Source organism: Echiichthys vipera (assembly GCF_963691815.1).
Source record: "Echiichthys vipera genome assembly, chromosome: 11".
NCBI classification, from domain to species: Eukaryota; Metazoa; Chordata; class Actinopteri; order Perciformes; family Trachinidae; genus Echiichthys; species Echiichthys vipera.
Genome location: NC_139836.1, coordinates 29,132,586 through 29,156,384, shown reverse-complemented (window position 1 = coordinate 29,156,384; position 23,799 = coordinate 29,132,586). Strand labels below are relative to the sequence as shown.

At 40.4% G+C, this 23,799-nt stretch overlaps 1 protein-coding gene across 1 annotated transcript in view; it reads left to right on the top strand.

Moving 5' to 3' along the window:
- Positions 1–10,612: 10,612 nt before the first annotated feature.
- Positions 10,613–23,799, top strand: part of slc18a2 (solute carrier family 18 member 2) — a gene marked incomplete at both ends in the record, with an annotated part of 46,514 nt that continues 33,327 nt past the window's right edge. Inside the window, 2 exons of the mRNA XM_083923318.1 lie at positions 10,613–10,745; positions 14,618–14,951. Coding sequence (XP_083779444.1) covers positions 10,613–10,745; positions 14,618–14,951 — 467 coding nt within the window. The remainder of the gene's footprint in view (positions 10,746–14,617; positions 14,952–23,799) is intronic.

Genomic DNA, 23,799 nt, shown 5'->3' with positions numbered 1-23,799 from the left:
TGCGCACCTTCAGGCAGAAAATGTGGAAGGCTTCAAAGAATGCCACGGTGATGAAGGAGAAAAAGCTTTGACTCAGGTTTTGACGTACTGGGAGGGGCAGTACACCAACCGTTGTGGTTACTTTTGGTGTGTTATGTTTAGGCACCAAAACTACCATTAGGTGACTGGTTTTAGCCTACAAAAAGTGACGGTTAGGGATAAGCATGAAAACGACTTGGTTAGGATTAGAAAAAAAGGTTGTGGTTTGGTTTAGTTTGTTCTTGTGTTTTGGGTGCCATGCACAACCCCAACCTGTCTCCTTACTTGGAATAAACACAAATTACAGTGCATTGCTTTCCTCAGTTACAAAACAGGGAATACACACAAAATAAATATGTTGAAATGCACAAATTACGTTTTGTTGCTATATGTGCGAAAAACGCATGAGAAAAGCCTGGTTGAGTACATGTCTGAAATAAAGTATATTTGAATGATTGTTCAATAAAGCTTGGAAAAAAAGAAAAAAGTGCATCAGGCCCCTAGGGAGTACATCAGTTTGACATAGTGGTCAAATGGTGAAGTTGCAACTTCTGTTGGTCACATCATGCCATGGGGTCCAAAAATGTTTTTTTCCCATTACCTGACATGGTGAAAGAGACGTCTGCAAATCAGTGTATTAATTTTTTTGAATGTCTCAATATCAGTGTGACTCACTATCAGAATTGGCTTAATTCGGTCCAAAAACATTTTCCATAGTCTTGAACAATCACCATTCAAGTTAGCAGGAGCGCTAAACCAAAAGTAGCTGTAACGATGTACAGTATTTAGTCCTCTCAATACATCCATGGATTGCATTTTGGCCGTGGCCATCTTGTTTTTTTGAAATATTCTACTATTCTACTCACCCTTCTGTCCAAATCAGGAGGGTGAGGCTTGGGAGGAGCCAGGGGGCTAGGGAGGGAGGGAACGCTTAGCACCATCAGGCTGTTAATGTCTGTCTTTTAAATGGCGGTACACTAAAATAAACACTAAAGAGGGAACCAGTTGACGCGAGTTGACTATTGCTGGTGAGCGACATGGGAGCACTAGCTAATGTTAGCTTTGTTAGCAAGGTGCAACCGAATGCTGGTCAAGACATTTTCAGCTTACCACAGCAGGGGGCCCTCGTGAACACTTAATGATTCTCACTTTCTTTTATTTCACTATGTAAAGTGACTTTGAGTATCCTGAAAAGCGCTATACAAATAAAATGTATTATTATCCTTTTAATATTATATGACATGATAACAAAAAATGTAACATTAAAATTGTATAACATTAATGTGATATATCATGTAGGGCTTTTGTACTGTATTTTGCATTGTGGACATGATTGTTTTATTGTTGTGATATATCATGTGTACATCATTGTCTTGTCTTTGGGTCCAAGCAGCAAAATAACTGGTGTTGATAGCATCCTTGTTTGAATGAACATAAGTGTAGCCATCAGAGATAACCTCAACATATGAGTTAACCACTTACAACAGCAAATTGTAATAATAAATAAATAATAAAGATGGTGGAATAATGTAGAAAATGGAATGGCCTACATAATGGATTATTGAATGATGTGGCATCCTCTGCTCCCATTGCATCCTGTGCATCCTCTCTTAGCTTTATATCTTCATCTCATCTGTTGTTTCAGTGCTCATCTGTGAAACAATAAAACTTTCAGGAGAGTATGCAGGCATCTACTACCACTGCTACTAATACAATTTCATCATTGCCTTGTGTATTTCATCCACTGCCTTTTGCATTAGGCATGTTCCCTTTAAGTGTGATGTTTTTCCTCTGCTAATGCAGCTTAACGCATGAAACCACCCCCTACATGTTAGAACACAAACAACAGGCACATGTCAATCACATTATGTTTGTCTTACTAACTTTGTATTGGTGTTAAAAAAATATCCAAGCCCCAATCACAGCGACTTCCTGGTTGATCCAAAAAAGGAAGTGCCCAACACTGCAGTACTCATTGAACCCCATGTTAAACAGTTAGTTTACAGCTAGTTTTTATTTTATTGGAGGTTAAAGTTTATGAATAATTAGGGGCGGGGCCTCTCTATCTCCCTCCCCCCAACGTCACATACATGCCCTTTTTTGGTAAGAGGAGATGGGGTGAGGAGTCAGAGTCTGACAAGATGGAGACTCCCGTAGGAGAGGACGATTGGATCAAGTTGAGAGCATGGACCTCGATGGAGAAGCTACGCCTTTTTTTATACAACCTATGTTTTAAGTGCTAAAACTAGAAAAAATATTATCAAGATTAGTAAATAATATATACTGTATACAGTATATAGTATGGAATAGGGACAGCATAAGATAATGACTATAGTATTCATTATACCTGATGAACATGTTGCCACGCTGACACTAGCTTAAAATGTCAGAAATCCTGGAAATTATATGATACAGTAGGAAAAATACACTGTTTTAAGGTAAAGGTCCTGCATAAAACCTTTACCGTGTATAAGTGGTGCAATAATGTTTCAGATTTAAAGACTACAGCAACAGTGACACACTGTATGGGCTTACAAAAAAGACACAAAATAAACAGTATATAAGTACTCTTGAATAAAGCAGCGGTACAATTGTTCCTGACACAGCACTTTAGTAAATCTACTTGTTTACTTCATCTCAATATTAACCCAATGATTCCAGTAGTCACTATTGTTGTGTTATCCTCAATTAAAAGCAGTTCGCACTCCTTTGAAAGGAATGATTGTTTATGTAAATAAACGCACCCATTTGTTTAGAATCACACATTTTATTAAGTTGTTTTTTTAACTCAAAATAATCAGTTGCTACATAACATAATGTGAGAATGTATGACATATGAGAGATGTATGAGTGGCAGTAGCATTACTGGAGCACAAGATGGTGCTGCTGTAAAAATTTGTGGAAGTAAGAGAGGGAGACAGAGTTAGTACCAGACTATTTCTACTGTATATAGCAGTTACAACCCTGGCAAGCTATTCAATGTGTCGCCTCACAGTAATAGGGTTCCTGGTTTGAATCCCGGCTGGGGCCCTTCTGAGTGGAGTTTGCATGTTCTCCCCGTGTCTGCGTGGGTTTTCTCCTGGTTCTTCCTCCCACAGTCCAAAGACGTGCAGGTGTTAGGTTCATTGATGACTCTAAATTGCCCGTAGGTATGAATGGCTGTCTGTCTCTGTTCGTCTCTGTGTGCCCTGGGATAGACTGCCGTCCTGTCCAGGGTGGACCCCGCCTCACGCCCGATGTCAGCTGGGACCCCCCCCCCCCCCCCACGACCCCGAAAGGGACAAGCGGTTGAAGATGGATGGATGGATAGATGGATGGATGGATGGATGGATGGAAGGTTGGACACCCACACAGGTGTTATCAGTCAATCTGACTAAGTAGACTGTTGCGTGCTTCTCAAAGGAAGAATGCAACAAGGTCCGATGACATCATTTATAATATGGCAGTGGATGAGAGACTGCATTGTGGCAACCTGAACGAAATAATAATACGAAATAATCTGGAACGGAACAAGGGGGAAGACACAGACTTTATACACATAGGGAAGGAGAACCACAGGTGGAAATGACGGGAATGACGTCAGACCGGTGACACAAGAGGAAGGACAAGTGACCTGGAACGAGAGGAGAGTTATCTTTCAAAATAAAACAGGAAATTCACAAGACAAAAGCCCGAAGACAGGACAAACCTCACAGCGGCGTGACAGTTGATAAACGCTGTTTAGAGGGGTCCCCTGTGAATTATTGCTTACGACCCCAACAGACAACTATCGTCTCTGAGTGCAGCCTGTAGCACCCTGCCTGTCTCCAGAACATTACTACCTGGTTACTGAAGACTTTCAGGTGCTCAGCCTTTAAAGTGCTTTTGATGACTTGGAATATTATAAATGGGCACACCCTTTCCTACCGGTCTGACCTTCTTCTTGTATGTTTGTAGCTTGTTCTCGTTCCAGGTTACATGATGGAGAGGAGGTAGTATGGCTCAGGCTCTAGCTGCATTATCCTTGTGGGATCTATTTTCCTCATATATGTTTCCATTCTCTGAATAATGTTTGTGATTTGGATTGTCTTTACTGTGATTGTATTGGTAATCTCTCCCTCCTCTGTTGCTCTTCCTAAGGTTTCTTCCATTTTTCCCTTTTTCCTGAGTTTTTAAAGGACAGATGATGTCGTTTTGTGATGTGTGATATTGGGCTATATAAATGGAATTGACTTGACTTGACAGGTTAAATAAAAGCTTCCTGGAATCCCTATCACCCCAGAAACAATCAGCATGCAATACATCTGGTAGTTGCCATATATAATCCAGTAGGTTTTCACATACAAGGAATTTGTTTTGGTGTATTGGTGCATAGACATGGGAAATAAATAAAGCATAGAAAATGTACGTAAACATATTTAAATAAAAAAGTATTTAAAAATATGCACAATGTAAGTGAGAATGAGAGAGCAAAGCAGGAATGTGCAAAGGTGAATATAAATAAATATAAAATGAATATGCAATGTGCAGAGATAATATTTCAAAAAGATGGGTGTTAAGATAATGCATAGAAATAACAGTTTGAACCAGAACTGAACTTAACCTTCATGACACTGATCTCCCACATGTACCTATATACCACCACTTATATCCTGACTCACTCTTTCATCATCATTGTCTTGGATTTGAGACAGTTCTTTATTATACAACCCTGTTTCCAGAAGAGTTGAGACACTGAAAAATAAATAAAACACAATGAGATGATTAAATGATCCCTTACAAGTACCAAAGGATGGCCAGCAGATGTCACCATTTGGATGGTATCAAACCTCAGAAACAATGAAATATGTGAAGCTGGGCTGTCCAACCCTGCCCCTGGGGAGCTAACACAACTGATTCTAATGCGCTGACGTTATCAAGCAGCTGAAGCTCGTCAAGGGTTTGAAACTTGTTAGACTCAGGTGTGTTAGGGCAGGGAGAAACCTAAAACATGCAGGACAGTGGCCCTCCAGGAGCAGGGTTGGTCATGTTCATTAGTCACATATGTAAATACATCAACACTACTGTGAAATACTCTCATGACAATTCTGCTGTGCAAGATAAACTCCAGTACTATGCTCGGCATAAACTATAAAAAATAATGCATAAAACAAAACAAACAAAAGTATACAAATGTGTTTAAATGGACTTGTACTTATATAGCGCCTTTTCTAGTCTTCTGACTACTCAAGGTGCTTTCACACTACTTGTCACATTCACCCATTCACACAGACATTCAGACAGCCGGCAGTGGACATCTACATACCATCTGATCTTATCTAACCATTCACACCACATTTACACATTCATGTGCAGCACAGGGAGCAATTTGGGGTACAGTCTCTTGCCCAAGGACACTTCGACATGTGGACCGGGGGAGCTGGGGATTGAACCACCGATCTCTCAAATGGAGAGACGACCCACTCTTACACTGAGCCACAGCCGCCCAGCTGTGGTGCAACTATTAAAGGGATGCAGGGGAAAGGTTTAGATATTTATCAATAAGGAACATCAGATCAGGGCCTCTTACCATTGGAGGACACAAGTGCCTACATAGTAAGAATATGTCGATATATGTGTTAAACATTAATGAAGGCTACATTTTCTATATTTATTCATTTATTTATATCCACTGTGCTGGTGGGAAAATATATTTCTGCTTCAGTCGAGACTTTAGCAGCAGCGATACAGGCTAGCATCTACTCTGTAATGCTTCGTTATGCTTTCAGGTGCAGCTAGGCCGTTCAAAAAAGACAAATGAAGATGAGGAAAGCAAAGAACAGAGAAGGGCTTTACACAACAGTCTCTCTAGCCCTTCAAAGCCTACAAGCCAGCTTGAAGTAGTGGCAACCGCAAGACCCTCTGCTGCAGAAGACAGTGGAGGCTCTGCATCCAAAAACTTGGCAGCAGAGGCAGGTGATTATATGGAGTCTTCACGTCCAAAGCCGACGTGAAAATTGCGCATGAATACCCCTCATGTGGTAATTTCCACTTAGGAGCTCATAGAATATTTTGCTAAACGGGTTGCCGAGATGAGATAACCTTTGACCTTTCCATGGCGGAGCGCAATACAAGAGTCTACTTTATTACAACAAACCTGTTTTTGAGCTGGTGGGGAAGATTATGTGCCTCAGATTAGTGTAGACCAAACTTATGTAGCTAAAACAGAAATAATAGCTTTCTCTTTTTTCCAGCTTTAAAGAATCTTCAATTCATGATCTATAAAAAATACAGCATATTATTCACCGTTTTTGTTTGGATAAATCCAGTTTTTGCTGGAGCTGATGAATTAGGCAGTTTCAAATGGTTTTCTCCAAGTAATCAGTGGGTCCGCCATGTTTCATTTAACTACGACAACAAACGCACTTGAACACAACGCACTGGTCATTTCCAGTTCACAGGTGGAATAGCACGTGGAGGCAGCATGAGCCAAAAGTGATTCTGACAGAGAGCTTTGTCCAGGTTCACTGACGGCACCTTTAATAGAATATTAATTATTGTAGACTAGGTTATCCCACAAGTATTATTTAGACTAATGGGCCCATGATCATTTATTTCTTGTTACATTTCAATGAGTAATATTTAGGCTATTCCTTTTTTTGGTTTTTGGTAGGTACCAGAATCAGAATCAGAATCAGAAATACTTCAATAATCCCAGGGGGAAATTGTTTTTGTTTCAAACTCCAGCTATACAACATATTTATCAACAACAGTATTATACATTATACAGAAATATAAAACAGTATATATTTATATATATATATAAAATATCAAAATTACAATGATGATATATGCAGATCAAAAGTACTGTAATAGCGTGCAAGGTATTTTAGGAGCTTGATATTAATATGAAAAAAAATATATATTAACAGGCCTAATAATAATAATAAAGAAAAAGAGGCTCTGGCTTAGGGCCCCTGGGCCAGGGCCGGGTAGGCCTGTTGGGTAATCCATCCCTGTATCCATGGTCCTAAACAATGTAATCTGTCCATTTAATCTGGTTGATATAACAGTGAGTGTGTTCCACTCCAACAACAGAAAAGTCTGAGCAGCGGTGGAACGTAACTACGTACATTTATTCAAGTGCTGAGCTACATTTTTGAGGTACTTGTACTTTACTTGAGTATTTCTATTTTAAGCTATCACTCGATACTTCAAATATTACTTTTTACTGCACTCCACTTTATTTGACAACTCTAGTTACTTTGCAGATTCAGTTTATTCATACAAAATATAATCAACTCATAAATGACACTGTGTTATTATAGATTAATCTACCCAGCAGTATATCAAAATATCAAAATTAGACTCCACCTTCCCAATATTAAAGTGTTGAAAACATGAATGCATCACTAATTAGAATTCTGAAATATCATATTTGATTCTGCATAATGACCAGTACTTTAAGTATATTTTGATACTAATACTTTTACTTGAGCAGGATTTTGAATGCAGGGCTTGTAACAGAGTATTGTACAAGGTAGTTTACTTAAGTCCACCAGTGATTCTGACCCTGCATACACCCACAAGCTTCATGTAACTTCACTCACACTTCACTGTGCTTCATTAAAGATGTTATCATCATTTAAACCCCAGAGATACGTTATAGGAACCTGCCATTTTTGCAGACAGAAATCATTATTCTGCTCCAGTCATCAGGGGCTTGTTTTCTTTTCTTTTTTTTAGATTATATTTATGGCAGTTTTCTAGCCTTTTTTATTATATTTGACAGACAGTAAATTGGGTGAGAGAGAGTGAGGGGGAGACATGCAGCAAAGGGCCGCAGGTTGGAGTCGAACCAGCGGCCACTGCCTCGAGGACCTTCATCTTCTTTACATGAGGCAACTGCTCTAACCTCCACCGGCTGCCCCAGAGGGTTGTTTTTGTTTTCTGCTCATTATCGCTCAGTGGTAGGAAGAGTTTCTAAGTGATTTAAATTATGTGAAATCATTACATTAAGCTATCACATATATTAAGCAGGCTTTGAGTAGATGTTGGTTACTGTGTCTCTTAGTGGCTGTTTTATATATATGAGTGTTATTAGGAGTATGAATATTATCACTCTACTGCACACATCAGGATTATTCATTAAAAAAAAAAGAATCAGTGGTCTCTCTGATAGTGTGAAGTGTTTGTGTTCCCTTAAAGCAGGGTTGGGCAATTCCAGACCTGGAGGGCCACTGTCCTGCATGTTTTAGGTTTCTAAACAAATGAGTCTAACAATAATCAAACTGTGACAAGCATCAGCTGCTTGATAATAAGCAAATAATGAGCAAAGCATTAGTGTTGGAGCAGAGAGAAACCTAAAACATGCAGGAAAGTGGCCCTCCAGGACCGGAATTGCCCACCCCTGCCTCAGAGCAGCGCTGTGCTGTAAGGGGAGTGAAACATCAAGAAAAAAACTAATTTTTCCTTTCAGAGCACTCATTTAGTGAAATACAGTATTTGAGAAAGCTTAAATAATGGCAGGAGGTCACTCTTTATTCATGTCAATAGTTCATCTTCAGTTGATACAGCAGCTCATTTAAAATTGATTTTAGTATTACAATTCACAGAATATTATCATTTGCTACACTTGGTTTCAATCTGCTGTTTCAAATTTATCTTTATACTGTATAATTTAGATATACTATAGATTATATTATTTTATATTATACTATTCCAGGTGTAAGACATTGGAAGTACACTAGTATTTTTCTGCCTCAAACAGGATTTTGGTTCTGATTCTTCCTTGCTGTCCCTCAAACTCACTGTCCTCACTATCAGAGGATATGTGCAGGATTCTAACTGTTGGATTAGGCCCATTGACCAAGACCTTCTTTTTTACATCACACTACAACACCTTTATTGAGCACAATACTGCTGTCATAGCTTAACTGCACAACTTTACCATTAGGCAACAAAGACAAAAACCCCTATGGTATATATATATATATATATATATATATATATATATATATATATATACACTATAATATTCTATCAAATGTGTTTATTTAGAGGTTCATGCACATGTACATATTTTTATTTATATGTTCAAGCTATCTCTATTTAAACGTGCAAAAAAGTCAATCCATTTTGCTTCCACTCAGAACATACAGCCACCTCACTTGTCCCCCACTCCCCATTTGATACTCGCCCACTCTTGCACCTCACTGGATTGTTGACAGTCATATCATGACAACTATGTGTAGGAATAAATAGAAATTTGGGGCGGGAGGGGGCAGGGACTAAAAGGTACTCTGTTGCCCGAGGGCAATAGAGTACAGGAATGACTGTGTACTGGTGTATTTTCTGTTATTGAAGTATTGTTAAAATACAGATGTAGGAAGAGTAGCTAATGTTCCAATGCAGTAGCTAATGGAGATCTAAATAAACAAACGAGCATCCTTCACAGCTCTCTGCAGGTCTCCAGACACTCTGTGACAGGAAGTCATTGTCAAACCCATCAAAATGTTTAAAATATTCATTCAGACTAAATATATTTAACTATGGAAAAGCAATACTTCATTCTGTAGCCCTCAAAATGCCCCTTGGGTGCATTATTATTCTTGAAAACGTACCTTTTTATAAAGATTCTACCTATCCAACCTTTAACGCTTGGTGTTGTGTTTTGTGTCCCCCTGCCTGTGGTTTCAACTGTATTATTGTGCTCTGATCCAGTAGTTGTGGTTTGAATGCAGGTCTGACAGGGACCTTCACAGAAAGGTCCACCAGTGATTCTGACCCTGCATACACACACAAGCTTCATGAAACTTCACTCACACTTCACTGTGCTTCATTAAAGATGTTATCATCATTTAAACCCCAGAGATACATTATAGGAACCTGCCATTTTTGCAGACAGAAATCATCATTCTACTCCAGTCATCAGAGGGTTGTTTTCTTTTCTTTTTTAGAGATTATTTTTTGGGCAGTTTTCTAGTCTTTTTTATTATATTTGACAAACAGGAAATGGTGTGAGAGAGAGAGGGACATGCAGCAAACAAGCATCCTTCACAGCTCTCTGCAGGTCTCCAGACACTCTTGTAGTCTGTGACAGAAAGTCATTGTCAAACCCGTCAAACTGTTTAAAATATCCATTCAGACTAAATATATTTAATTATGGAAAAGCAATACTTTGATTACTGTAGTGTACTTGATTCTGTAGCCCTCAAAATGCCCCTTGGGTGCATTATTATTCTTGAAAATGTAGCTTTAAATAAAGATTCTACCTATCCAACCTTTAACGCGTGTTTTGTGTCTTTCAACTGTATTATTGTGCTCTGATCCAGTAGTTGTGGTTTGAATGTAGGTATGACAGGGACCTTCACAGAAAGGTTGAGTGACGTCAGCAGTGGCTCCAGTCAGTAGAAGACAGCCTCTCCTCCTCCCTGCTCTGCTCCAGCTGCCGCTGCCGCTACTGCTGTTGGCCCCTGTGCGGTAAGGTAAGCGTTACACACTGCAGCGCTCACTGCTGGAGCGCTCCAGGAAGACTGGTAAGATTTTGAAAGTTACTGACCCATCACTGCCGCTGTGTCTCTCCAGGAGGACTTGTCATCCATTCTACTGCCCGGCGCTTTTCGGGATAAACACCATGGGGAGATTAGATGCGCTTCGGCAGTTTAATTTGCTCAAATGGCTCAGAGAGGAGAGGCAGTCGCGGAGACTGAGTCTCTTCATTGTTTTCGTCGCCCTGCTCCTTGATAACATGCTGCTGACTGTAGTCGGTAGGTGCTCTCCTGCTTTTTTCACCTCTTAAATCTCTGCAAAGTTGTTTTTTCTTTTGCGCAACAGGTAGTTCAGCTCTCCATATCTGTCCAAATATCCACAGCTGTCTTCACAGTGCAGTTGATGAGCGCTTTATGGGGACTAAACTGTGCTCAGGACCCTGCATCTAATTTAAACCCTGTGCCGCATTTAGCAAACCGACGTTTTAAAATAATATGATCCATTTATGTCTATAATATAGTGCAGGTGGCAGGTCAGCAAACTGGAACATGGAGAGGTTTTGTATTTATCCATGTATGTATTTATCCTTCAAATCGGATCATATACAGTACGCTTGACATTGCTCTCCATTAGAATAACTAAAAGATAAGGTTTGAGCTCAGTTATTAATCTCTCCATCTGATGCTCCCAAACAGGAAATATCCCCTCTCTCTTAAGTAAACCTGAGTACAATCCATCTGAAAAAGTTTCAATATATCTTAGATAGGCTATTTCAATAAATTACAGAAAATAGGCTATTATAGAACTCATTCTGGTATGGAAAGGTGCGGGATCACGGCCATGAACAACATAAGCTATGTGAGAAATGGAAATGGCTCCCCTCCAATATTTGTAATGTGTGTGTGTGTGTGTGTGTGTGTGTGTGTGTGTGTGTGTGTGTGTGTGTGTGTGTGTGTGTGTGTGTGTGTGTGTGTGTGTGTGCGCGCGCGCGCGTGCGTGAAGCAGACGTTGGAACTAGAATTACTGAAAAAGATTGGATTGAATCAGTGAAAAGAAAAATACATGTTTGTTACACGCCTTATTCATTTCTAACCCATATTTCCGTACAATCACTACAATATTCTAACTGGTGGATTAAATATTATGACAGTATCAGCAGTATGTAGGGTCATATGGGCTAAATAAAACACAGTCATTGTTTTCAACCTGTTCTGTCTCGCCGAATCACACTGAAAAGGGTTTCTGTACAATTCCATCCTCTATACACCGGAGATCAAAATTAGAGAACAAATGATAAATACTTGATTTATTCTGAAATACTGTTATGTTTTATTTATCACAATTTGATAGAATATCAGCTGTGTCTATACCACTGCTGTACTAGCATGTTTTTTTTAAATAACCAAGGCACTTCAACAAAAACCTTTATTTAGTGAAAAAAGAAAACAGTGATCATAATTAGAGAACAGTAACCACTGTGCCAGAAGAGAAGATTTCAACAATGTTTTCTTCTCTAGGATTGAAAAATGAACAGGAAGTGTAGAGGCCAAAGCTTTGAATGACTTCAGCACATCTGTGCCCACAGGACATCACTAGTTTCTGACACTGCTCTGGTTTGATCTGGGTCTATTCTGACTCAGTCTCTTCCACAGTTCACTCCAGAGATTTTTTATGGGGTTTACATCTGGAGACTAGGCATTTCATTGTTTCAATATTCTCAGCTTCAAGGAACTGCTCGACCTGTTTTGCAGTGTGACAAGGGGCATTGTCTTCATGAAAATTGCAGCTGATTGGGAGACAGTTGCAGTGAAGGTATTTCATGTTGCTGAAGGAGATTCACATAAACATTTGCATTCACCCTGACATGTAGCTGTACAAGAGGCCCAACTCCTGCTGCAGAAAACATCCCCCAAACCATGACATGACATTGCTTAAGTTCAGTTTATTTGGGTCTGATGGGAAACATTATGTTCCGCATTAGACTGGGAACGGAGGAACCCAAAGTGTGTAAAGAAGTCAGTTAAATTTGGAGGAGGAAGTGTCAGAGTCCAGATCTAAACCCCATAGAGAATCTCTGGACAATCCTTGTCAACAAAGTAATGTGTAAGAAACCCACTCCAGCTAGTGAACTGTGGAAGAGACTGAAGAAGAATGGACCCAGATCAAACCAGAACAGTGTGAGAAACTAGTGATGTCCTGTGGGTGCAGATGTACTGAAGTCATTCAAAGCTGTGGCCTCTACAATTCCTGTTCAATTTTTGAATCCTATTGGTTTTTATAGAAAAAACAAAACATGCCAGAACAGCAGTGGTATAGACACAGCTGATATTCTATCGAATTATGAACAATAAAAAATAACGCAATAAATAATTTGTTCTCTAATTTCATCTTGTGTGTATTTTTTGTTACCAGAAGCTTCAACATTCACGCATGAGCTGCAGTAATACGCACATGATAAACGCATTACTGTCTGCCTGCTTTACATCACAAGCAGTGCTATATTACTCCCTGCTACATGAAGTTCAGGGTTTTGGGTGCTGATGAAAAGCCAAGCGAGGGTCTTTGTTGCATTTGCTCCAGGCTTGTTCCTACAGTACTAGGGTTGTCACAATACTAGAATTTCAAAGTCGATACCAATACCCAAGAAAGTACTCGATAGTTGATACCATTTTCGATACCGCAAGGAGAAAATTACAAAAAATGAAGGCAACATTTTTAAAATGAAGATTATAACAATACAAATAACATCAATAACAGCCCTTTTAAAAAGTTAACAGAACTGTAGGCTGTATATATCACAAATATGTTGAAATTCTCTTGTTTGTTTTCTTATGTTGTAGAGCTCAGGGATTTGTGTGGACATTAAATGATTCCATGAAGGAGGTTAAACCTTGGATTCAGTTGATGAATCAGTTGTTGTTAGTCAGGTTTCTCCAAAGTGTAAACAGGGATCTGCTCCATGCTAATATATTCAGCTCCAGTCCTGGTTATCTGCTGACTTGGCTCCATATTATCTCTGCTGATTAAACAGAGTTGGTAAAGCAGCTACCACTGTTTCTGTCTTGTTGACTTTTCAGACACATTATTGTATCCTCCTGTTTAATCAACGTCTCAAAGTTAGATGTACAGGACTGATGATGATGTTACGTAGCTGCTTAGCTCCCCTGTTAACGTGAATGCCGCTTTTTTAAATCCTCAGCCTTTATCTGGTCATTAGCCTGTTATGCTAAATACCTCCAAATGGCATTTTTGCTTTGTTCATTTTCTACTAAAACGTGTAGCAAAGGAAGAAGTGGAGAGATGTCACCGAAAAAAGGACTGTAAGAGGAAGAACTTCAGTAGGAGTGAAATAAACGTGTTAAAAAAAGTTAATCAAAGAAACATGTTATTTTCCAGAGTGTCAGTACTGCTGTTATGATAATCTAATATATATATATATAAACATAATGATATATAATAATCTTAATATATATAGAAGAATGTAATACATACATACACAGAGATGTAAACAGTTTGTATAAAACATAAGTGTATCAGGTAAAGTGACAGTGTGATGGAAAAGTGATGAGTTCAAACTTACGTTTCTTCGTGTTGGACAAACAATTTGTGGACCATGAAAAGTCTCTCAACCACTCGTTAAATGTTCTCTGACCTCAGAGAAGAGCAAAAATAAGAAATTATTGGTGAATCCCAGAAACCAGTGGATATAAAACAATAAGAACAGTGTGGACACACAAAAAATAACATAAAATGTGCTCGTATATTACTTCCTGCATGAGGTCCATTGTTTCTGGAAAGACACATTGGTTTGGATTCATTCAACAATGTAAACATTCAGTGATACGAGTACCACAAATGAATTCCATTCGCTTCCATTGTTTTAGGGGATGGGTGATATCTGTAACTATCTGCATGAATATGGCTTTTATAGGTGATGTGTTCAACCTGTGTGCAAAAAGGATTTAGAAAGGATTCTTTAGATTTCCTTCTGTCTTTAGGGTAGTGCTTGTGATTGCCCTTGAAGAAACCTTCTTGTTCTCTGCTGACATATGTCACAGTGACATCTGGATTAACATCATGCTAGTGTGCATCAGTGAGTGTGTCATATTTCATTGCATCAATCTCCTCTTTGCCTCTTTCTACCCACTAGTTCCCATCATTCCTAGCTACCTGTACAACCTGGATGAGTCCACAGAGGTGGTGTTGAAGAACAACACCCTGTTGCAGCAGGCTCCTCCTGCCTTCCACAATATTGTGTCCTTATACGACAACACGGTGAGGTCTTCGGGCTCCAGCACCACAGCCAGGTCTCCTGACCTGCTCCCTACGGCCCCCGCTACTGCAGAGCTGCCACAGAACTCCTCGGACTGCCCCCAGTCTTCCGGCAAGCTGCTCAATGAGAATGTCAAAGTGGGAATGCTGTTTGCATCCAAGGCCACTGTACAGCTGATAACCAACCCCTTCATAGGACCACTCACAAACAGGTAGGGTTTTGTCTCTTCTGTCCATCTCTTTGTGTGGAGGCATTGCTTATGTAGCATTCACAGCTGGAGGATTAGATGGTGAAGGGTTTTCATGGGCAACCTGAAACAATAGCCCACTTCAGTTCAAAACCTTTAATACTGGATAGTTATTAGGGGTGGAACTATTCACAAAATCCACTGTTCGGTTCATATCACGGTTTTCGGTTCAGTTCGGGTTTTTTTTAAAATTTCTTTTAGATTCTAAAAATACCATGTATCAGATCTATAGCCTAATAATTAGATTATTTTATTAATCAGATATTCTTAAGGACATGTCATGCAATCATGCAAAAACAGAAACAATGAGGCAGCTTGTTTAGGGATTACTGTAACAATCTTAAATGAAAGTGAAGTGAGATTTTGAAACAGTAGGAGAGACATTGCTGCATTTACGTGTTTATATATTTTTTTTGCAAAAAGGTAAACAATTGTTTGCCTTCTAGGTAAGAATATAAACACTTTTACATTATCAAATCTTAGAAAAAATAAAGAAAATAGGTTTTCTTTCACTAAAATACGCACAAACAGCAATCCCTGAACTAACTTAAATAGGCTACATCAGGGCTATTCAAGTAATATGAGGGGCCGGAAAAATATAAGCAACACATTAATGGATATTGTAAAACAATGCAGAGACATAAGAGTACATATATTGTCTTTATTTTATCAATGTAAATATTAGTCATAGGCCTCAAAGCAAAAAGCTTGTCAAAAACAATCCTTGTTAAATGAACAAACCTGTTAACCAGAGGTTTTCACTCAATTATTGGTCTAAAGTAAAGTTTGAGGCTCTTGTCCTTTACTTGAGTATTTTATTTACATGCTACTTTATACTTCTACTTCACTACAAATCAGTGGAAATATACTACTTTTTACTCCACTACATTTATCTGATTACTTCAGTTACTAGTTATTTTACCAGCCTTACAAGCACATATGAAACATTAGTTTATTCATCAAAAACTGGACTGACACAAATGAACGTAACATAAATGCAGAGTAGAATGATTTTTCTGAAAATGCCTTCTCAACTTATCCTCTTTACAATCAGATATGGCTGCAGAGTAAACTCAGGCTTCGCAGTGACAGAAACAAAAACTTATCTGTCCATTCTCTGGTGAACTGACAGTTTTCTGTGACAAGCTTTCTTTTTTCACAGTAGAAAGAAACATTGCGGTGGTGATTTAACCACGGATTTAACCAGACAGAAAGGATTGAGAAAAATAAAAGAGCGTGGCTTAGCGAGCTGTTTCCAAGAGGATTCAGAAACACACAAAGAAGAGCATAGCGGGAGCGTGCGTCGTGGCCCCGCGCCTGCAGGGAGCGCATGGAGCAAGTCTCCCAGTGCGCCGGGATTTGACGCGCTGAGACGTAGCGCTGAGATGAATATGAGAAAGGACAGTGGTCATGAAGGCTTACGCTACGTTGCACCTCATAAACCAAACAGTAAACATGTGTACCGAACCGTGACAAGCGTACTGAACAGGACAAATTTTTTTTAAAACCGTTCCACCTCTAATAGTTATAGTTATCACATCAATATGTAATTCCACTATTTTTCTATACAACCTTGCTATTTATGGTATGTTTTTCTAATTCAGTGTAAATAAGTGTAGCTTGACAGCTTTAGATTAGTTTCACAAGGTGAGTCTTGCAAACAACTTATTTTATTTACATTGCCAAATCATGACAAAAGTTATCTCAAGAAAAATAACTATGAAAACATAAACAATGAAGCATTAATAATCAGAGTATCAGGTGTAACGGGTGTAATCGCTTTATCTTCTAGCATCATGATGAGCAACATGACAAGTATCACCTTGAGTAGCTGCTTATCAGCGTACACCTAACAGAAGGCTGTAAAAAAAAAAACTCTCTAAATGTCACAATGTAACATTTTACGAAATGGTAATTTAGTGCATTTTTAGAGCTTTACAGTCTTGGCTGCTCATTCACCCATTCACACACACATACAACAAGCCACCACGCAAGGTGCTGGCCTTCCATCAGGCCATCAATTTGGGGTTCAGTGTCTTGCCGGAGGACACATTTCCACGGCAACTAGACTCGACTTGTCTCGACTCGACTGAACTTGTATTTTTCTTTTGTTTTCCATTATCAGAAGTTGTGGACAGTAGGTGGTACCTGTTACTTATTCACATAAGATTCACTCTCAGTGGTTTCTGTGACATGAGAAGTGTTTTATCATGTTTAAAACTACAAAAAACAGACAAAATACACAGAGCTACCAAAAGAGCTGTAGCCCTAAAAAAAACACACCACTAAAGACACACCTTCATGTGGGTAGCTGCTGCAGTAGAAATGCACATCCCTGCTGTTTGTTTACCATGCGGTGGGAAAATGCCATTTGTCATGTAAAGAGGAGAAGGACAACCCACTCTGAGCCACAGCTGCCCCTAAAAACAGCACATAGATAAGTTGATAGTAAGACGGAGGAAGTTCACAAACAGTGCGTGACCATCATGATCTTTCCTTCTGGATACTTAAGATATGGTCAGTTATAACATATAAAATGTAACTACAGTATGTAATTTCTGTCTATGTGAGGAACATGTTTGGAATCACTGCAATGACGGTCTTATTTGGCATTTTATGGTGAATGAAATGTTTAAGGGAAAGGACAAAAAGATTGGAGAGGAAATTATTTCATTTAAATCAGAATGACAAAGGACAGAGCAAGAGTATTACAGTATGACAGATTTATTCCTGCTAGCCCAGGGCCAGGATTGTGGTTCCTGGGGTTCCTTGTATTTGCAAAGCCAGCCATAGGACAACACAGAATAACATTTATGGTCTTATCTAATTCAACATCCAACACAAATTGAAGAGAAAGAGCAGCCACAGACTCCCTTTTCAAGTTCTAGAGGACAATCAAATCCTGCATATGGTAAACATGTCAGTTTAATGTCATGTCAGCTACAACAGATCCAACTCAACTGAATCAAACACAGCGGAAATCCTGATTATGTGTGATCACGTGTATGTGCATGTGCATGTGTCTGTTTTCATGCATTGATAGCTGGATGAGACAAAATATTTCAACCAACATATCAGAGTGTGATAGGCTGGATGTCACTGGTCTATCAACAAAATACCTTCCAAAATACACCTATCTTAAAGTTTTAAAATCCATTAATATCATGCTCACCAGCAAGGCAGGCATAAAACATTTCTGAGAAAACAAAGCTAAAATGACAGTGAAGAATGGTGAAAGTGACTAGATACATGACTTCAAATTAATGCTAATGTTGCTGCTGGATGTTGAAATTGATTATTGTTTTTTCTTACACCAGCCAATCATAGACTGTATAAAAAATGGACGTAGCCTCTCCGCTGGGGCCAGTTCTCTCAACTTGATCCAATCATATTCGCCTCTGGGAGCCACCATCTCGTCAGACTTTGACTCCTCCTCATTTCCTCTTACCTGAAAAGGACATTGATGTGACATTGGGGGGAGGGAGATATGTCCGCCTGGCTTACGTTTACAGAGTTAGCCACATTAGCACCACCGCCCTGGAGCTAGGCTAACAGAACAAGCTGCTAGATAAATGGGAGTGGGAGTCAGTGTTGAGATTTTTTTCCAGGACCAGGAGGGAACGCGCATGTTTTTTTAAATTTTGGAATTGGAACCGGATTTTTCAGAGGGTAGAGACTGGCACGGCACTCCCGTGTCTGTAGTGGAGATTATACCGGCTCCGGGAGTAAAGAGCAGGCAGCATTTATAATCTATGATTTAATCTGATATTCAACACAGTACCATGCTCATAGACACCGACCCTCACGGCCCAAATCCTCCCGCTACTCCTGATTAGCATCTGGTATATGTGCCATCGATTTTAGGCTAACTTATATTACAAGTCATGGTGCAAGTGCAGCTATTTAATTAGCATAACACAGCTAACGCTAACAAAGCAAACCATCTTGTCACTTATAGAAACACCACCACACGAATGACCGCAGTCCAGGTCTAGATGACAGAGTTAGCATGCTAATGATGCTAATCCTGACAACTAGCCTCCGAGGAGAAGTGAGGGCCAGAGGTCACTCAAGAGGCTGCGCCCCTAATTATTTATAAACATTAACCTCCAATAAAATAAAAACTAGCCTGGTACAAAACAATTCACCCCCCACTGTGTTTTAATGGAGATATGACCTAAACATACAGACTAGAATGTTGCTGGGGGCTTGCAGCCAACCAGCTAGCCAGAACAACTTTACCTGACAGGGGAGAGACCATGCTTGAGAAAGTTGTTCACCCAAGGCGGCCTTAGTCACTCCGGTTAAACTGACCCTTGTGAATTCCCGACGTGGGAATCTCGACTGCATGATTTCTTGTATTAGAGGAATGCGTTTGCACTCGCCCCTTTTCTAGGGGTTGGCAGTAGCTCAGTCTATGGTGACTTGGCATGCGCTGGGTTTCCACAGGCTGCTTCGATAACGGCAGAGTGGGGTGGTTCAGTTAATTCCCTATGAGAAGAGCAGTATGAGCAAAGTCCGCTGACAGTGGCGAGTGAGTTTGAAATGGAAAATGCCACAGTTCTTGTTCAACTTGGAACTTAGAAACAATATGGTGTTGAGGTCATCATCATCTGCTTTCAAGTTTACCTGTCTTCACCCGAGCTGAACTGAACTGGATAAAATATGTAGCCTACCCATTTTGAACTGAAGACTTTTTAAACTTTTATACATCCTGCTGCTATTGGAATATTATTCTAAAGATTGTTTAGCTTTAAGCTTATAACCATGCTAACGTGACTGGAGGAAGACGTCTTGTCAGAGCAAATACAACTCTGCTAAAGAATTTACACAATGAAGAGGTGGGTCTGTCCCCACAGTACCACACAGTGACTTAGATAAGTGACTTTAATCTGACTACCGATTTGGAAATAGTAATGTGTCAGACCTACTGGTTACTGAAAAAAAAGGAGTCAGATTAGAGTAGCGTTACTAAATTAGACTAGCCTACTGGTTACTGAAAAGAGGAGTCAGATTAGAGTAGCGTTACTAAATTAGACTAGCCTACTGGTTACTGAAAAAAAGGAGTCAGATTAGAGTAGTGTTACTAAATTAGACTAGCCTACAGGTTACTGAAAAAAAGGAGTCAGATTAGAGTAGTGTTACTAAATTAGACTAGCCTACAGGTTACTGAAAAAAAGGAGTCAGATTAGAGTAGTGTTACTAAATTAGACTAGCCTACTGGTTCCTGAAAAAAAGGAGTCAGATTAGAGTAGCTTTACTAAATTAGACTAGCCTACTGGTTACTGAAAAAAGCAGTCGGATTAGAGTAGCATTACTAAGTAGACTAACGTTCTAGTGGCATCACTGGTCATCACTGACACTGATAGGCTGGTGATGAATAGTTCATAATAAGTTTCTGGTGGTTTTATTTATGACATGTTACCAACTCCCTCTAAGGAGCTCGAGTGACACTGAAATGTCAGAATAATAAAACTGTGTGCTGTAGAGTAGTGTTAAACAGTTGTTAGTTGCATCGCTGCAACAGATCTGTTTTATGACACATATTATAGATAATAAATACACATATAAATTTTAAATAACATAACATAGATGATAAACAAAACAACACTTTTGTTGGCCTATCCAATCAATGATATGTCTGCTGTGTGTGCTATAGCTGGCTAAATGCATGAATTCCATGAAAGAATCATGTACCTGTAGCTGTCTCTCGCAAAGGGAAAACAATATTCTGCTGCGCAGCTATTCCACCATCAAAATACCAGAAATATGAGCATTCTAGATGGGCATTCTGCCCTGAGCTCTGGGATGGAGGCACTTCTTCTGGCTGGCTTAACCCATGTACTACTATACGTGTCGTTTGGTCAACATTATTATTTTTTTTCATTTCTTCCTGTATTCCATTTTTGGATCTTTCAGTCACAGTGTAAACAGGGGACATTTCTGGGGACAGTAGTAGCTGGGGACATGTCACTGTGTGTGTGTGTGTGTGTGTGTGTGTGTGTGTGTGTGTGTGTGTGTGTGTGTGTGTGTGTGTGTGTGTGTGTGTGTGTGTGTATGTGTGTGTGTGTGTGTGTGTGTGTGTGTAAAATTGCGACAAAATTGAATTTCCCCCTTAAGGATCAATAAGTATGTCTTCTTCTTCTTTAATATGTCAGATGTTGCATTTACATCTTGGTTTGTTGGCCATACGAAAAAATAATAATACTACTACTTTAATGAACTACGAATGTGCAGCTTTTAGCCACACAGCCAGGAGCTTGGAGACTGCTGTTCATAGAAGGGCACTGTAACTTTTGACAATAGCTGACATCAAAGAAACAGCATTTGGACATAATGAAAGTGTCCAGTGTAAAACAGTCTATTGTACTTCTGCTGGGTTGGGTCAGAAGCATAAAGCAGATTAAACGGACAGTTCACCACCAAATTAAAAAAACATACTTTTCCTCTTATCTGTAGAGCTATTGATCAGTCTAGTTACTTTGTAGTTTTGGTGTGAGTTGCCCAGTTTTGGAGATATCAACTGTAGCGATGTCTGTCTTCTCTCCAATATAATGAAACTAGATGACACTCAGCTTGTGCTGATTAAAGAGCCAAAACATACTCTGAGAAAAAAATAAATTCAACAGAAAGCAGTTTCATGTTAGCCTCGTGAGTCCATCCGGATCTCTGAGCTCCATTGTATTCTACTCTCAGATCAGTCTGGTAACGTGCAGTGGAGAAAACTTGGAGCCGTTTGCCAAGCGACTGAATCAGTCAGCGTTGGTTTTGAGTTGGATTTAAGTGTGACGAAACAAGAAGAGACTGTTCAGTGTAAACAACATGGCTCATGAGATGAGTTTGTGTGTGTGTGTGTGTGTGTGTGTGTGTGTGTGTGTGTGTGTGTGTGTGTGTGTGTGTGTGTGTGTGTGTGTGTGTGTGTGTGTGTGTGTGTGTGTGTGTTGGTAAAACAGACACTTGGGCGACCACTGCTTTGCATCATAGAGATGCTTCAGGGTGCCTTGTGTGTTGGTATGAGACGCTGAGGGGCGTGACAAAACAGCGGTTAGGATTAGGGGTGCGCACCCCCTTCCATCTGCCCCTCGTCAGCCTCCCTACCACAGCATTACGCTTAAAAAAAAAAAAGGAATCTGAATTTAAACTCAATTTGTCTGACATACATTTATCTCATAATGCACAGATCAGTTGCAGTTTTTGAAGCCTTTGACAGAAACATCTACTGATGCACAACCTTGGACACATCATCAGTGTTGTTTCCTGGGATCTCTGGGTGTTTCGGGTCTTACAACAGACACCCTCTTCCAGTCGACCCAACCGAGGCTGATCAGACCCCGGCCTGGGTCCAAGTGGCATTCTACTGCCCCCACTGCTCTCCCCTCTTCAGCCAGAGCCATCTGGAGGCTCTCTCTGCTGCTTCCGCATTGTTGCCTATAGCTCTACTTCAGTTGGCACCTGTTATGCCCAGTGTGCCATAGGCCTTGCTCAAGGAGTGACTGGCAAATCTCCGACTGCCCACCTCCACTGGCATATACACCTGGTCCTCCAACCATTCCTCCGACAATCTTCCACCAGCTCTTCGTACTTTTCCCTCTTTCTTTCATGAGCCTCCTCCATCCTCTCCTCCCAGGGAACCGTTAGCTCCAGCAAGATGAGTTGTTTTGTGACCTCTGAGACCAAGATGATGTCAGGTCTCAGTCTGGACTGGGTGATGTGTGGTGGAATTTTCAGCTACCTCTCCAGGTCAACCGTCATCACCTAGTCTCAGGCTGTGGAGAGCATACCAGCAGAGCAGTTCTTTGGTGTTTTGTCTGGCCTTTCCCCTTCCCTGACAAAGTGTATGGCCTTAGCTGTGATTTGGTTGTACCTTGGTCCCTTTGCTGATTGCCTCAGCAATGGATTTTGTGCCTCCATCGATACCTACCCTCGCTCAGCGCCTTGGAGCAGCTGCTCAGGATGTGTTCCAAGGTTCCTATTTTGGAACATGGGGGGCATGCAGGTGTTTCTGTCTTGCCCCATGTGCACAGGTTTGATGGGCTTTGGAGGACATCATAACCCCCTGAATCAGAAACATGATCCACTGGGGGTTCCACTTCCAGATGTCTTTCCAGGGGACATTCCGCTTCATCGCCTGCTCCCACTTCACCCACTCTTCTCCCTCCCGCTGGCAGATTCGTACCTGGTTGCTGTTAGGCTCCCAAGTTCAGCTCTACTGTTGCGCTACTGTTCCAAGGATGGCCTTGTGCTTCAATCGTGTCTCAGCTTGCTGGACTGTCTCGGCTGCCCTCCACTTCCTCCCTGTCCAATCCCTGCCCCGGACACTTTGGCATCTTTGGATCCAGAGTACTGCAGGTGTTCCCGTGCCCTTGCCACAATGAACTCTCTGACTGAGCTGAAAGGGAGCCTGAGCTTATTGGTGTTTCCATGCAGCCCGATGTTGCTTAGGTTGCATGGCAATCCCAGCCATCTGCGTAGATAGCTGCTCACCCTTTGCTCGAAGCCTTCTACCACAGTCGTGGGGACCTCATATGTGAGCAAAGGCCACAAAATTCTTGGGGGGATCCCATGTTGATAAATCCAGGCCTTGAATCTTCCAGGGAGCCCGGACTGTTCTCAACCAGCTATCCAGGTCAGCACTGGTTGCTTTGATGCAATCTCTGTCATTCAGGCTGCAGTTGAAGACCTTTCCAAGGCTCTTCACTGGCTTCTCAGTCACCGACAGAATATGTTGTTCTCCCAGCCTGGAACCCGAATTTTTCTGTGACTTTCCCTTTCTTTAGTACCAAGGATCTGGACTTTGCAGGTTTGAAACTCT